The sequence below is a fragment of the Denticeps clupeoides genome, chromosome 20, assembly GCF_900700375.1.
Source record: "Denticeps clupeoides chromosome 20, fDenClu1.1, whole genome shotgun sequence".
NCBI lineage: Eukaryota > Metazoa > Chordata > Actinopteri > Clupeiformes > Denticipitidae > Denticeps > Denticeps clupeoides.
The window spans coordinates 358,070-376,005 of NC_041726.1; the positions used below are offsets into that span (position 1 = coordinate 358,070).

Consider the following 17,936-nt stretch of genomic DNA (forward strand, 5'->3'; position numbering starts at 1 on the left):
TGGATCATACTACACAAGCATGCACGACAACTGCATTCAGTGCATATTGATGTGAAAATCTAAAATAGATTGAAGCTACTTTTATATATGTTGGTATAATATATATTTCCTGATATACAGGTCAGTATAAATCACTTTCTGGCTGCAGGCAGCGGTGAAGCCACGTCAGGTTGTGTGGAGATCTTGTGCGCCTCCTGCTGGAGCCGAAGGGAAATGAGTTTGTTATCCAGCTCATCCATGAAGCCCTCATCCACGGATTCACTGTCTCCTTCTTCCTCCTGCTGTGCCGTGACCTCAGTGGGCAGGAAGACGTGAATCTGAGTTCGTGGTGCCACCGGAGCTGATGGAGGCGGTGGGGGACAGAGGACACACGGTGTCCCGTTAACCGACAGAGACTCTGTGTGACGGGGCTCCTGGCACGGCCTTACTAAGGGCCGGAGGCCTCGCTGAGCCATGGACAGGGCCTGACTCCGCAGGAGGGGCTGTGAAATCTTTACGGCAGGCTTGATTGGGGACGTGAAGTGCATGTACACCTTCCCTCCTCCTGTGTCACATGACTGGCGTTGGGGCGCGCCACGCTGAACAGAGGAAAGGCGGCGTGAAAATCCATCAGGCACAGACCGTTTCCCTTGTGTGAACAGCGAAGGCTCGCTGATGCTGAAGGAGAAAGTGAAAAAAATTACCGTCTGCTCCAGCATTCATGTCATTGTCCTGATGGATTTAAATGTAATTGTACAGGTCTCTGGGACTAGGCAGTGCTTAAAAACACTTACAGTGTTACACATCCTGCTCATGTCTGGGACAAGTCCATTAGTTACCTTTAAGTTATTTAAAACCTTCGGACCCTGGAGGTGAAGCCATGTGATAAATACAGCGTCTCTCTTAACATCCCTGGCCTAGAAATCGGACTGCGCTGGTCTTGTTGCAACCGAGGCACTCGGTGTACAAAACAGTGAGGGATCCTCTTACACCCGAGATTTCACCGAAGGAGCATCGCACTTCCAGCAACACAACAATGCCTTATACCACATATTTACCACATGCATGGAAGTGGAGCACTGCAAAAGGGTAGTTTAGTGAAACTGCTGGAGTCACTTATTTTCCAGATAAAATGGGTAAAACATTAAGAGGACAAAAAAATAATAAAAAAAACCTCTATGCAGAATGCTAATTTGGAATCCTATCCACAGGCACAAACCCTGAACTGCTGAATGGGTCACAATCTTATGATTCATGTAGAGAGTTGAGAACTAGAGGAGAGCATGTGGCATCTTGGGTAAAACGATGAAACCACACAGATATTAATACATTATTTAAAATGAAAATGGGGTAATTTTATTAAATGTCACATTCTACAGTGAACCTCATTAATTACATTACTTTCCATAACATGGCACATTAACAGCATGTTTAAATATTTGCATTTTGCTTTGACAGAAATCACATTTTAACACCCTCTATAAAAAGTATTTTATTAAAATGTTTCTGATCAATCGTTTGGCAAGAATATTACAAAAATTGTACAGGCTACTGAAACAATATCCCTACTCCATAGTCTTGTTGAGATCGGGCAGATCTGAGATCAGTTTACCTGAGTGGCATCACAGTGGTCAGACGGTGTGGCTGCTTCGCTGGAACTAATAAGGGTAGCCGGACACCATCCCTGGAGCACAACCCATGAGGAGGAGGAGGAAGAGGAAGCACAGAGCTGGACAGAAGGCAGGTGCATGTCTGTGCGCGGCTTCGCCAGGAGACTCTCGGGTGCTGGACGTTCAGGCGAGGAGGGGCCCTGGAGCCGCTCATGTCTGCCCAGATGGTAAAGGTGGACTGCTGTAGCGTTGCCTTACCGAGTGTATATGCCCATATAAGGCAGTTAATTATTAATGTGCATTAAATATGCATCAATTCAGCCATTTGGTCACATGTGGTCCACTTTGGACTTCCTTTTCCTCTTCCACAGGTAAAGTGGTGAGAGTAGACAAACGACACGGAGATGCCGATTAAACGTCCAGATAATTATATAAATCTTATATTTAATGAAAATCTGATCCCAGATGATTTTATGATTTAGAGCTATAATTTAGTAAACTGCCATTATATTTACTTCAACACTACAGGGGAGGGCAGAACCTGCAGGTGGTGGTAACACAAGCCTCCCCCCCCCCAAGGAGCGTGCCAGCACAGGTCAGACAAAACAAGCAGTCCCACAGTCCCATCCCCTGGAACATCTACCATGAGACCAGCTTCAGAGACGGGTCAGAGCTCCAGCGAAGACGCGTCCATACTTACTGCACCGCAGTAACTGTAACTGGTCGACTGCCAGCCTTTACAATCTGCGGCTAAAACACAGTCTCACCTCCCGCCATGCAAGGATTAGCACTTTACTCGAAACGGATCAATAATTGATAGTGTTTGTTCTTTGTGCTAATTGCCCAATAACGTTAATGATAATTAAAGGCTTTTGAGGGATCAAAACCAAAATCACAAAGCATTGACAAAATACATAAAGAAAATCACTCAAAAGGTCCATGGTAAATTTTTTGTTTGTCATAAATAAAAAGGCAAAAGATGATTAATCACAAAAAGTTTATTAAAGTAAAAAACATTTGTTTGTTTGAAACATCCTCCTGTTCCTTCAGAAACTTGATTGTAGGTGACAGTCTAGGCAAAGAGAAGTAAGTCAATCTTTAAATTATGCCCAAGAATGTAAATTTGTAAAATTTGGTGACCACTCACATTCAGAGCCACACCCCGCCAGCGACGTACGGACCGCTCCTTCACCAGCTCAGCCACTGGATTATTCACAGAAAAAACAAAACGTTAGTCTGTCATGTCATTATTTACATTCATTGCGCCAACAGAAAACGGGGAAACTGAGCCTTTGGTGTATTTAGTCCTTTTCATTGCATAAATTTGGCAGCTTTTTCAGGGTTACTTCCTTAAAGCAGAATGGCAATTTATCATCCACAACGAAATGTCAAACGTGCATAAAGAGGAACTCACTTTAGACACATAGCCTTCAACATCCACTGCAGCAGGGCTCAGCCTCCATCACCTGAACAAGGCACCTGCAGCACAAACACACAGTAAGCACACTGACGTAATGCAAACTGGGCCCTGAGGTCTCATACATAATCTCCTACGGATCAAGGGAACTTGGGAAACCCAGTAGTCAACTGGGTCTGTGATTTCATTCTATTTATTATGGAAGCAAACGTGTCCCTGAATCTAAAGTACAAAGTAGGATGGCACACTTTATTACTAAGGCACTTAATTACTTTGTCCAGAACCTGTATAACGAATATTGTGTATAGCACTAAAAGTTTTGTGATTAGTGACTTTCAAAATAAAATATTCTCTGCTGAACCAGTCTTATCCATATTGTCTTAAAAATCACACCCAGACCCAGTAGAGCGGGTGCGTCTATAAAATGCAGGAAGTGAGGACTGCTGCTTAACTGGCATTACACCTTAATGTCTGTACATGCTCAAGTGCTACATCAGGGTCAGACTACACATTTACAGCATTTATCAGACGCCCTTATCCAGAGCGACTTACAATCAGTAGTTACAGGGACAGTCTCCCTGGAGCAATTTAGGGTTAAGTGTCCTGCTCAGGGACACGATGGTAGTAAGTGGGATTCGAACCCGGGTCTTCTGGTTCATAGGCGAGTGTGTTACCCACTAGGCTACTACCACCCAATTCAGTCCAATTTTCCTAATCACGTTTTCAGCAAATTAAAAAACATCTGACTTTTCGTTACACCTTTTTGGTTTAAATTCTCACCTCACCACTCCAACGACTGGGTCCTTGATAGCGATAATTTCTTGAGCCTCTTCCCTGACGATGATATGAACTGGTGAGGGTCAACTTGCCAGTTTATGGCAAGAATATAATTACTTATACTTCCTATTGTGGTATGGTGAGCGTTGAAAATAAATGAATAGTTCATTAATTAATTGCAATAAAATAGTGTAGTCTGATCCTGCCATTAGGCTGGACAGCCAATCACATTTTCACAAATAGTCAGCCAGAAGTAGTCACAGAGGGGAAAAAAAAAAACACAAAAAAAATAATAAATCACCCCCCCCCCCCCTGTACACAATGCCAGCCTGGGAAGTAGAAGTGGGGCCTTGGAGGATTAATCTGGCATCACACTCTGATATGACTTTGGATGAAGTTTTACTAACATAATGGGTTGGAAAAATGGATCACAGTGCAGAAAATACAGCCACCAAAACCATAATTCAGAGTTCTGTCCCAAGTCCATACAAAGCCTGTACACAGGTACAACATGTTTGGGTTGCCAAAAGCAACGCCTGGTTCACAATGCTACTTTTACACAAGCGGACGGAGTAGATACGTTGCATGGTTCTTCCTTCTGTTGAACATTTGATACTGAATTGCATAGGTTTATGATTCATGGAGTAATGCAGCAAAAAATGGTTTTATCCTTAAAATAAATAAATTCTTTGATGGTCAAAAAGAAACGGTCTGAGCAGACATGTCGCAATGCTCTGCTGATCATCTGATACTGAAATGCCAAGGTTTTTTTTCATGGAGTAATGCATAAAAAAAAAAAATTGTTTTGGTTCCTCCAAAAAACAATACTGTCTGTGTTTATATGTGATTAGCTTTCCTTGAGTACATATAACATTGTTGTATGTGCATAGCTTTGGCTAGTAAAAGTGAAAAAAAAAAACGTATCACATGTACGAATATCCAAACTAGTGCCCTGCGGTCCATGAGTAAGACACTTACGCACAGTTGGGTACATGGGGACTGTCACTACTGACCATAAGTCTCTGTGGATGTTTGCCATAAAAATGTTAATTATACAAGAAATGATAGTAAACTACTAATCAGACTGAAGAAATGTAGACAAGATTTAGCTAGATATGTAAAATTATACTCTTACATGGCAGCACCTAGTGCTCAAAGGTACATACGAAGAAATAAATATAATGAACTTATCAGTTATCAAACTGTCACGAGAAAGAAAAACAAGACACGTGCCACATTACAAAGTAAAAATAAAGAAGCAAGGTCACTTCATGATTCAATTACAAAAAAATACAAATAAAAAAAAATCCAGTTCCCGAAATGCACAATACAGGTCGCGCATCGAGGGCAAGATTATTTCCTGTGGATTTAATAACACAAAGCAACAGCCAGTCAAATCCTCAGAGTGAATTCAGTACAAGCCCCCCCCGCCCCTCCCAAACTCCCTAAAATAAATAAAACTGGAATAAAAGCAGACAAAATGTTTCACACCAGAACACCAAATTCATTTCTGCGCTGTGAACCCATTTTCAGAAGTGTGATGCCAGAAACACTTATCCCACTGTGCATACTAAATACTTTTCAAAACATATATTTATTATAATATGTTAGGCAAGGACGAGAACACTTACCTTTTCTGCAGATCTGTAAGAACGCTTGATGCAAACAAGTCCAGGCTCAACAGTCCACTGACTTCTGTAGACCTACTCAGCCTGAATGCAACACTCATCCTGTCGGAGCCTCAACAGAGGGAATGGATCAGGCCAGCCGCACCCTGTCCCTGCCCAGCTACTGACCACCACAGTCCAAACACATGAGACAGACAGAGACAACCCACCCCACTGAACGCCACAACTCCCTGGACGTTGAATGAGTTGAGCAAAAGATTTTTACATGGTTTGTCATGGTTTAGAGACAAACCAGAGAACCTCAGGTGATGTGGCTGTGGCTTGTCCACATCAAAAAGTTCTCATGAATGGAAGGACCACAAAATATATGACTTAAAAGTGTGCTTTCTAGTCCATTAATTTGGCCTTCCATTTATTGTCTAAGAGTTTGTGGAGATATCATCTACAGGCCTTACATACAACTCCTTCGAATGTTCAGGCTGTGCAATCAAATGATGCTTCCTTGCAGGGCAATCAATACCAATTAAGCAGCAGAAGGATTGGTCTTCATTTGGATGAATGTTTTTTCTGCTGACTAAATGATTATCTTAACATCGATAATCAGAAGTGTTATTATTGAAGCAGGAACACCGAGCTGTATCTTTTTGGGATCAGCAATACTGCAAGCACTTTTATTTTAATATTTGAATCCCTTTATAACAAAATAGGAAAAAAATGCCATATTCATACTACACTAAATCAATACTGAATTGGAATGGTTTGAAACTAACTGCTATGCTCTTAGCATTTCCCCTGATAATGTTGTAGTTTATGGGGGAACTTGAGATGGGTAAAAATGGGTGAATCCAAATGTGGGGTTTTGAGGATGGGCTTTCCCAACCTTTCCCGTTTATTTCCTTCAGCCAGGCCACAAGACAGTATGCTGCCAGAAATAGAGCCAGGGAGGAGAGAAAAAACAACAACGCTTAATCACAAAGAGAGGTGATCCCAAATATGATTTACAGTAGATACAATTTGTGAGCAGGTATCTCGGAGTTCACAGTCCACAAAGGTCCTTGAAGAGTGATGAGATTGCTGGGATTGGGTAAGTGTACAGTTTTAATACTGACTACTTCCATTTATGGGCTGCATATACTCTATTGAAGCTGAAACTACCAGCTCCAATAAAAAAACAGGCCACTGGCAACATCTGAGAATGAGAAAATGATGTGAAGTCCACCAGCTGCAATCAGAGTCAATCAAGCATGTGCTGTTCTTCAGCATCCCATATCGATGCAGAACATTAAAATATGTTATCCAACATGGCGCAAAGTAAATGAAATGAGTACTCTCCTTCAAAAGAATCTGTATATTTCAACCCAGCCAGGTTTAAACACCTAGCAGATAACCTGTGGATGAAATAAAGATAAGGATAGAGAGGTTTTTGGAGATTTAGTCCTGTGAAGTGTGTATCTAATAAACATTAGAATTGTAGTAAGCCAAGCCACTAACTGAAGCAGTCAAAGACAAAAACAATCCAATTGTCCATCTTTAGGTTTAAATGATATGTGGGGTAGAGTAATTAGGGCTGGGCAATAATTTGATAAGATCTCTAAAATGTTTAAGATGTGGTTAGGTTTGAGACAAGTACAGCCAACAGGCTGAAAATGACGCACTGTTACATAATCATGCAAGAAAAGTAACTATCAAGGCATTTCCGACAATATGAATTTTACTCGATATAACAGAATAATCGAAAGATCACCCAGCCAAAAGCTAAAGCTTATTAAACAATGATCAGATCAAAAATATTTCGAAAGAAAAGGATCTATAGTTAAAAGTAACATTAGCTAACTAGCTAAAAAAAAATGGAATAAGCAAGTACAGCTAACAGTATAACATTAAATTCGCTCCGAAGACAAACATCATGAAACAATAGTTAAATCAATTATATTAATCTGATCTGTGTTGTGTTTGTCCAATACTTACAATTATTTTGAAAGACACATAATAAAAGTGTGTGAGAATATAACCAAGAACAGTTAGCAGAACTAATCAAGACGTGAACAGCAGACTTGGACCTGTAAGAAAGACAAAGCCTTCTCTACAATTTCAAATGAATTCAGAGATCTACATGAAATGCATTTGTGATTTTTGTAAAACAGATGCAGTTATCCTACATAACTCTCCATAAATGCATAAAGGTTTTCAAGCCTCTGACCAAGTGTCCAATGAGGTCTTAAAATTAACACCTACTTACTCATTAGTTAGAAGCCATTCATATTTCGATGTAATGGCATTGACCAGTCTTCACTATCACCAAAATATTTAAAGTTTGCTATGATTTGTTCATGTTTAAGAATGCAGTCAACTTTAAAGATAGCAGTTAAAATTTCAAGTGCAGAAGGCAACTTTATGATGGAACAATAGTTGTTGGATCATTTGGAATTATATATATATATAAATAAATTTCCAATCCCAAGCTGTAACTAACCCTAAAGGATTTAATAAAATGCTTGATCATGATGAAATCACAGAATGTTATATATAAATTCCTGGAAAATCTTGAGATAAACTTTCAAACAAGCTGATATTCCAACATGCCAGGTGTTCGGGCTACACCATTCCGATGTAAACAGCGAGATTGCAAAAACTAGAAGTGAAGTGTGAAGGATTACACAGAACACAGCTTCGTTCATGACAAACTGCCCAGATCAAACCTGTTAAGAGAGAGAATGCATTCTGCACACAAACAAGGACATAACATGTTCAGGTTTACCTTAAGTTCCACTTTCCATCATGACTGTTGATCACCACGCTTCCATCCAAGCAGACTTCTGAGCAGACTACACCAAAAATCCTCCAAAAGCACTGGGAGAACTGGAGTTCCAGCTCTTCCAGAGATGATTACTTCAAAGACTCTGTATCCACAGTCTATTCACCACAGACTTACAGAGCTACATATTTTACATTCAATGAATTATCGGTCACTCGTCCAGGGTGACTGCAGTATAGTAGAAACAGGATTTCAAGTGCAGATTGAATTTATGAAGGTATCAGCTGGACTATGACATTAGGCCGAAAACCAGGCACATACAGCTGTGGCACAGCAAATGTCAGGTGCATGGTTCAATATGGTTTACTAGTACGGGACATTCAGTTTAGCACTGAAGTACTGATATTAAATTGCTTAACTCCAGGTGAAGCACAGCCCAAGCTTTCCTGAAATGTTTCAGGTTACAAAGGGAAATGGGGTTTTGAATCTAGATGAATATTTAAAAAATAAATAAAAAGGCATTTATTATAAAGAATTTCCCTAATTGACCCTGCAAATCTTACTTGAGGGTCTATACGGATGTAAAATCAGAAAAATACCAAAAACCATCCACAAAGCACTGAATAATAATTATAAATTCAATATTTTGCTAATTGTAAAATTGAAACTATTTAAACTAAACTTTATTTAGGGTAACTAAAGTTGGCCTATCCTGCAAGTGTGAACTGAATTTTCTAGCATTGTAAATCAATGATTTTTGCAATGATTTTGTAGAAAAATGACTACAGAGAATAAGTATAAAAGTATTAAAAAGTGGAATTATTATTATTATTTTTTGTGCACTTTGGAAAGCACCATCATAAATTTTCACTTTTGAATTTTGGTTGAAGTTTAGTAGCCTGCATGCAACACTGGCCAGTTTTCTTACAGCTTTGATGAGATTTACCATGTACTGGAATTTGGCACCAAATTATTTTCTGCAATTGCATCTGGGAATTCAGTCACTACCACAAAGTAGGTTGCCAACCAGCTATAATTCAGTTTTTATTTTATTATAATTTTAAATGTGGCGCCCGGGTAGCAGTGTGTGAGGAAGATGCCTTGGTCAGTAGCACCTTGACAGTTCAGGCTTCGAATGCACAACCTTCTGATTACAGGTATGCTTCCTTACCCGATAGGCCACCACTGCTTCCATTTTTGCCAGACAAATATAAGCTGCCTTCTTTATGTATGATCCAGATAATCCTACACAGCCTTGGGTGTTGGCTGCGTTAGTTACTTCCTATATACAGAAAATTACAGATGCAGCCGTGTCTGGCTCAGGTTGGCAGAATCAAAACACTTAGGTGAAATAAGCCAGGTTTCCAAAGTTTTACTTATAAACAAAGTTCTAACAGTAAGTTTGCATGTTAAAAAAAAGGCTATGACATACATCACAGAATTTCCACTGGAGCACAGCAAAGGAGAGATTTGATTTTAAAAAGGCTCAGCAAAAACCTGCTCTGGTGATCATGGGGTTGCAAGAGCTTTTAGAAAAATGGCAGTACTATTAGCTAGGCAATTTGGAATGCAAATTTGCTGCACTCCAATGGAAAGGGACCATTAGGGAGAGTTCAGCTGGTTATATGTAGCACTCCCACTGGCATGATCCACTTACTTATAGGGTTACACATGAGAGCGCCAAAACCAAGAACATGCATAGAACGTTTGGAAATAACCAACTTGATCCTTTATTGCAAAGTTACACGAGTTTACTTCAAAAGTTGAATGCCACAAAACTACAAGCATAGGAAGGTAACTTACACTTTTCACCATCACGGCACTCATAGCAGGATATGATATGGCAAATTACAGATGAGTAGGTTTTGGGCATGACACCACTAAAGCTTACAGATAACTACTTTCAATCTACAGACACTAAAAAAAAAAAAATTAAAAAAAAAAAATTGAAAGGAAAACAAAAAATTACCGAGTAGTCAGGTTTAAAATGTAGAATATACTTTGAACTTAAATACATCAATTCTTGACTCTAGATGTTGCAGAATCAACACAAAAGCGCTGTATAATTCTTAAAAAATAAAAAATGAACAGCTTTTTTTTTTTTTTTTTTAGAAGCGTGGCTTCTTGGCAGGTCCATCAAACTCCTCACGCACCCTGCCAAATCCAGAGTTACCAGGACCCATTCCCCGTGGGCCGCCAGGACCACCTTGTGGAAAACGGTCATTTCGCTACAAGGGCCATTCACCCAGCCATGGAAAGTGGATTTGGTTTGCATTTTACAGTAGTGTCCATTTACATGATCATGGGAATGCAAAGTTAGCGTTTTAGCCAATTAGCAAAAGGATGGGGGTGAAATTTTTTTTTTTTAAAAAAGGCAGGAGTCCGAGGAAAAACATTCGGCGAAACCGTTCCAATATGCAGATCCACGGGTGCCACAGGTGCCATAGAAAAGGAAGAAAGGGTAATGTATTCATTAGTCATGTTCTACCACAGTAGACACCACAGGAGTTACCACTCACTATGGCTGCCAGGGAATAGCATTTATTATGACAGTAGAGAAAGCTGACTGACAGGTCAACTAGTCAGCAGGTAATAATTTTTTTAATATGTGTCAGTGCATGCAGTGTGTGTACGTTTATTAAACAGGCCTTTAGAACAGCACAAAGTTGAAATTTAACTCAACAGTAGTTTCAGGTTCTTTGAACAGAGATTTTAAGTACCGTTATATGGTACCATAGACATATGCAAGTCTCTACATAACTGAAATTACACGGTCCCTCCAGGACTTCACACAGTTTTCACAGGATTTCACACAATTGCCCAGTCACTGCAACCTTTCCTCATTTTCCATGAGAATTTCAGTAATTATAGCATACGGCAGCAGAAGCTGACTGATCAGGCACGGCCCACCATAATTTACTACACGGGAGATTCTCCCCCGTAGGGCCCTATGATATCTGCGAAGAGCAAAATGTGGACAATTGCAGAATCAAACAAATAAAACAATCCGCAAAAAAAAGAAAAAATTGCGGAATTGTGAATAATTTGTGTTTCTGGCCGCTGCAGTCCACTACCCGTGTTTCCGGTTGAGGCGAGACTTGAGGCACACAAAAGTAACGTAAACGTGCACTCAGTGCATATCCAACGTATACGTATTATCATGGTTCCAGTTCATAATGGCAGTGGGCACAGTTATTAAATGTGATTGGACATATTGCATGTTATTTTTTCCCCCACCCACACCATAGTCACAGTATTTAGGTGAATACATTTGTTTATAACAGAAAACGTGGAATCCAAAAGAACAGAATTTAGAAAAATAAAACTGATTTCATAGGGCCCGACTTCTACTCTGGCTACAAGTTAAAATGGTGCAATTTTTTGCTCATTGGAATAAATAAATTACTATAAAGCAATTAATTCAACAAAAATCCCTGAAGCTCTTTAGAACCATTGCAAAAGAAAGAAAGGCATAACTAAAAAATCCTGAGAGGCTGAGAAATCCTGAAGGGACTGACTACATGTTAGAGACTTGGATATTGTCTACACTTCAAGGCACTGAGAGCAGGAGTTGGTAAAGGGCACAGACAGACCCAAAAACACAGGTAGATGACAACACCCGATGGCCAAAATTCATCACAAGGGATTCCTAAAGAGACTCAGTTAGCCCCCAAAACACGTGGGGGAGCCAATTTCCATCTCAGTCAACATTGCAGTCATCCAAGTATCTGCAAGACTCACAAGACAAGATGTACCACGAATGAGATCAGTAGGCACCAACCCCCATTTTAAATACGGCTCACATTATACGTCAATTTTTAATGGCTACGACGTCACAGAGAGGTAAAGAATAATATTAGGGCTGGGTATTGATTTACAAATATTATATCCTATATACATGCTATATACAGACTGGAGTTTTGGGGAAGACGGTAACAAAAAAATGCAGCGAAGCGGGGAGAACGGTACCGGCTGAATGGGCAGACGAGCGCTTTCCTCTCAAACCTCAGCAAGTGGGGCTCAACATTCCGCGTTTGCCGCATAGTCATGTTCATTTATTCATTCATTTCTTTACGTAGTATAGAGGCCGTTATTTAAATATGTATTCAACAAATGTATTGAAAAGTTTGTGCGTTTTGATACAGTTTGACATTTTTGTTTAGTGACCAGCCTACCGGACACTGATAAGATCAGGTTATTCCTGCTTTGAGTGTGTTTTGGAGTGGAAGACCGGACACCGGCCAATCTGATTCTATTAGTCACACAAAAATGTGTCACAGCACATAGCGGTGAACAATTTTACATTTTGACCGCGGTGCTCACGCAAGACCACAAGAATTGGGCAAGTTGTACGAATTCAGAACTGACAACCAAGCCATAGAAGGTAATGGGTTTCAGAGCAAGGCACGGTGAATGCAGTGATTTGTCTGAAAACATCTGTTGCCCACCAAATTGTGCTGATGTCCTTGTGTGATGTTATGTGCACCAATCAGATGTGTCCCATGTTAAAGAGACGGCCACTTAAACGTAAGCAAGGACACCCGCTCTCAATTCGTGGCATGCTAGTACCCGGTCAGTTCATATTTCGATGTATTTCAGTGTGCATTTTAAAAACATTACTAGTATTTTGCCCATCTATACAATCTTCAAAACAATGGGTCACTAGAAAGAACAGAACTTCCAAAAAAAAAAAAAAAAAAAAAAATTGAACAGGCTAGCATCTAAAGGGCTGATCACTTAGTTAGTTCCTCCTGTAAGTCGCTTTGGATAAAAGCGTCTGCTAAATAAAGTAAAGACTTGGGTGGGGCTGGAGGCAGAAATTATAGCATTAATCAATTTTCTATGGAATTCATACATTTAATAGAAGTGCTCAGAAGCAAATGCTCAACAGGACATGCCTCAGACATTTCAGAACACAAATCAGGGTGTTTCAGTTTGCTAGGCAAATAGTCCTCAGTTTCAATTGAAAGCTTGTTTTCCAAAATTCCTTTGAAATCGGCTTCGGAATTTTTTTTTTTTTTTTTTAAATAGACGAAACTGCGCCAATACCCAGCCCTAAAAAACTGTGAACACACACAAACTGCCAAAGGTAGCCTCTAGCATAATGTCTGATGGTAATTCAGACATAGAAGGTGGTAGATATGGTCATTGTTGCGGAAATACATAGCAGCCATATTAGAAAGGCACAAACGTCACAAAAACGTATATATATCCGCCTACATGCTACATGACAGCCTTCATTTGCCACAACAGCCATGGAATTCAACAAGTACCCATGCTGTTTGAGGCACAAAGACAGTCAGAAAATACAGCAAACCACGCTCAGTCCTTCATATAAATAACTCCCCACAGCAAATCTGCCTGGCCCACATCAGTTACAGCTTAAAAAATAAAGCGAAGGAGGAGAGGACAAAAGAAAAAAGAAAAATCAAACTGCACTAAGACCACAAAATCTTTAGCGTACTGCAGTGCCACTGTAGCAAACTTCAACACGTAGAAATGTAGTCCATTCCAGAGGAGCAGGACTATCAGATTTTAGATTTAAATTTCAGAAATGTGGGTTGGGCAGTCATATACACCACACAAACACTCATACAAAAAGCATGCTTTCATTTGAAAGCAAAAAGTTATAGAGCACAGAAAGACAACTGTAAAACTGAGAGCCAAGTTTATGAGGACATGGACACAGAAAACAAACTTGCCTGTCATGTCACATCTTAGACAGGACTTGCAATTACTTATAGAGCCCAAAGAGTCTTAGTACAGTCTGATCTTACCAGGCAGAATTTCTAGATTACAAAGAGGAACTGAGACCACTGGCTGCCAAGTGACTACACAACTGCAGACCAGCAAATAATATCTAAATGTAAGTACAAAACCAGAAACAGAATGTCTATGTTGAAAAAATACTCTTTGACCAGGTAGGACAACCACTCAGCTTGAAAGACCAACAAAACCCGCACCATCCCACACCACAGAAGCTCCTATTGGCTTAATGGGATACATTACCATTTCATTGGCCAGTAAGCCCCCAGCTGCTGGTCCTGCCAGACTCTGATGTCCATCGAAGGCCATGCCACCCATAGGAAACTTCTGGTTGGCTGAACCAAAACGCACGTCTACAAAAAAATAAATAATTTAAAACAAAAGTGCTTGAAAATGTAACAAGTTATGTCTTCTGAAAAAAAAAAATACATTTAATAAATCAAAAACCCACCTGACAGCAGTCCCCCACCAGCTTTCATCCTCATCTCATGCTCTCTCTGTAAACAAGGAAAGAAACATTTAGCATAAAAGTACCAAAAAGACACGAGGGATGGTTACCACAGAGTAATGTGCATAACCACGATTTTACAATATGGTGATATTCATGAAATGCAATCAGTATCGACTAATTTCTTCCAACATGACTGGTACGTGGTGCAACCGGCAAGTCATGCATGGCCATATACTGTCGCATCAACGTTCCTGTCTCATCGCCATATCAAAAAGACTCAGAGCAACACACATTGTCCATGAAGTTGCCCATTCTGTAAGACTCTTCCCGCTGGCGCCTCATCTGCTCCTCCATCTCTCTCTGGCGCAGCATCTCCTCCTCACGTCGCCTCCTCTCCTCCTCCTGTCTGCAGGACAGAACCCAAAGAATTAAAAAAAAAAAAAAAAAAAAAACATTTTAAAAATGCCTGCAACAGAACAAATTCTTTCACAGCGATCACTAAGAGTCGGGCTCTTTGTACCTAAGCTGCATTTCCTTCCGCTTTTGCATCTCCTGTGTATGCATTTCCTCCATGCGGCGCAATTCCTCCTGGCGCCTCAGCAGATCTAAGAAAACAAAAATATTGGAATATGAAGTTAAAATGCCTATATATATATTGAATTTGTCTGTTTCTGCCGCACTTACCTTGCCGCAACATGTTGGCCTGGTGCTCGTGAAAGGCATCCTCCATCTCCGCCTCCAGCTTCTCACGAGCTTCACGGATATTTTTCTCCACCTGCTGCCGCTGTTGTTTCTCCATATCATCCAAAGACTTCCACCGCTGGGAATACTCATATTCAAACGTGCCACGATGGGCAAAACGTGGCGGGTGCTCGCGCTCCCTACGTGGAGGAAAAAAAAAATAAAAAATTCTTATGAGGACCTAAAAAGCAAACCTACAAACCATAGAAGCACAGAATGAAAAGTGATGTTCACCTTCAAGGAAAGAAGACCGAAACTTACTTCTGATATTTTTGATTCTTCTGGGCTAATTTTTCAGGCAGTCCATCCTCGTCATCAAACTGTTCAAGCAGTTCCACCACCACTGGACGAGGAGCTCTTAAAAAAAAAAAAAAAAAAAAAAAAATGTAAATTTTACATGTAATTTTCTTAAACAAAAGGGGCATATGAAATCCTGCAATGGGCAACATACGAGGTGAGCAAGAAGATTCCATCATTGCAGCGGTCAATGGCCTTCCGTGCAGCAGGCTTGGCCGCGAACTCCACAATCCCCTTCCCCGTCGAACGTCCACGGTCATCCACAATAACCACGGCCCTCTCGACCACTCCGAACTGGGAGAAGGCTTCCTCAAGAAGCTCGTTCGAGACGAACGGAGAGAGGTTGCGCACCGACAGAGCCGCAGAGTGGGTAGCAAAACGAACCCTCAGCTGTCTGCCCTTCATGGGGATATCGTCCAGTTCCGCTTTGGCGATCTCAGCCAACGCCCGCGACTCCTAAACGAGAAACAAGGACGCAATGTGCGACGTGCCACGACAGAGCAGCGCGAGACAGATTTCCCCGTTATACACAGAATACCCACCAGTCTGATGAAGCCAAAGCCTTTGCTTTTGTTGATAAAGATCTCACTTGGCTCTCCATATTTTGCGAACAACCTTTTAAACTCCTCGTCTGAGATATCGTTGGGCAGGTTCCCGACGAACAGCCTGCATCGCTGCGTGTACGTCTTCTCACCCGGCTTCAGCAGCAAGGACAAAGTGGCCTTCAGCTCCTAGGAGGACAAATAAAAGAATAAAACACACAAAGCAAATGTAAGCCACTACAGAAACGATCAGGTTCCAGGCAAGACAATGACATTCTCTCAACGTTGGTGTAAACTTGAAAAATCCACACACACCACCTCTGGAACAAAGCATGTTTAATACAGCTTTTGTTCACACGGTGTAAAAAAAACATATTTTGTGATTAAGCTCGACATTTTAAGGGGAACAATAACAGAAAGACTACAAAAGGGCTGGTTATTTTAAAAAGGCGCAAAAACCAGGACGCGCAAACAATCCCAGACAAAATGGCCGCAGCTTTACCCTCGTCTGGCGACTGGAAAAAAACCCCCCAAAAAAACAGAAAACTGGACACAAACGTCATCTTCTCTACAAAAACCAAAATACTTAACAGTCGGCTTACCACAGAATCACTAAACTCATTTTAAACATGTATTTTGCATGAAACATTACCTCCGCGAATAGTTACCTTAGCATAGTCTACGGCAAACAAAGGGTTAGCATAGCTTAGCAAGGCATTGTTAGCTGTTCGATATCTTTAGACCGTAGAATAAAACGTATTTAATTCAATTGAAACGCACACGATACTTTACATTTATGTTACAGAAGACACGTTCTACCTGTGGATGCTCAGACTCCTCGCTGGCCTTCGTGGCTGGGGATTTGAAGGGGGACGCGGGGACCTTCTGGCCGTTGCCGAAAGCAGGTTTGTGCTGGTTCTTGACGGCCTGGTTTGGTGGCGGAGACGCAATTTCTTTCTTGATCGGAGGAGGGGACTGAATCTTGGGCTGAGTGGCCACCACGGCCGGTGTCGTCGGGGTTTTGATGGGCGACGCCGCGGCCGGTGTCGTCGGGGTCTTGATCTGAGGCGCCGCGGCCGGGGTCTTGATCTGAGGCGCCGCGGCCGGTGTCGCCGGGGTCTTGATCTGAGGCGCCGCGGCCGGTGTCGCCGGGGTCTGCTGCGGCACCTGGGGCCCCGTCTGCCCCTGGGGCTTCTGCGGAGGTCCCTGGTTCATTTGGTTGCCCTGCTTCATCGCGCCGCCCTGGTTCATCAGATTCCCCTGGTTCTGGGGAAGCTTGCCGAACGCCCCGCCCGGCTGAGGCCCGCGGTTTTGGAAGGGATGCTGGTTCTGATTTCTGAAATTGGGATTACCAATCCCTCCCCTCATCCCTCCGACGCCACGGCGCTGGAATCCGCCGCGATTCCGGAATCGGTCGCGAGACATCATTTCAATTAAAAATGAGTTTAAAAATTGCTGCACAAAAACGTGGAACCGGTGGCTGTTCAGAGACCGACCCGCCTGTACGAACGCGAGCACGGCGTAAAATGGCTGCCGGAGCCGCAGGGCCGCTTTGTGCGGTAATGGCAGCGAATGCGCTAAACTCCGCCCCAATGGGGCGGGTCTTCACCAAATAAACAGGCGACTTTAATCCCTCATACAAACATCCATAATGGAATTCTTCCCAGTCAAAACAAACATATCCGCTACATGTCTGCAGGAACATTCTCACCAAGAGAAATGTAGATCTGGATATTCAGAATATCATTACGGAAATACGTTTTTCATTTTGTATTTGCAAAATGAATATTGTGAATAGTAAGAAATAGATTGGAGATATGTGTATTTGTATAACGTGTATTTCTCCCAGAAAGATATGTAGAATACTCTTTCTGGATATCTGAAATGGAAATCTTAATAGATGTCAATATGAAATGTGACATCATTTCTACTAGGAAGAATGATGCAGCGTATATCTGAAAAAGCAATTGTGG

General features: G+C 41.4%; 1 protein-coding gene across 2 annotated transcripts; it reads right to left on the minus strand.

Moving 5' to 3' along the window:
- Positions 1–2,569: 2,569 nt before the first annotated feature.
- Positions 2,570–17,523, minus strand: sfpq (splicing factor proline/glutamine-rich). 2 transcript variants are annotated; one of them, XM_028963541.1, is made up of 12 exons: positions 16,783–17,523; positions 15,964–16,152; positions 15,576–15,877; positions 15,386–15,481; positions 15,068–15,264; positions 14,904–14,988; positions 14,675–14,789; positions 14,384–14,429; positions 14,176–14,285; positions 3,004–3,068; positions 2,737–2,792; positions 2,570–2,661 (listed from the first exon to the last, which is right to left on the minus strand). In XM_028963541.1, exons 1-10 carry the CDS (start codon positions 17,389–17,391, stop codon positions 3,042–3,044), a joined length of 1,776 nt encoding a protein of 591 aa, XP_028819374.1. In that variant the 5' UTR covers positions 17,392–17,523; the 3' UTR covers positions 2,570–2,661; positions 2,737–2,792; positions 3,004–3,041. The 2 variants fall into 2 exon arrangements, with proteins under 2 accessions (XP_028819374.1, XP_028819373.1); XM_028963540.1 differs by having other exon boundaries at positions 3,004–10,394.
- Between the last annotated feature and the right edge of the window lie 413 nt (positions 17,524–17,936).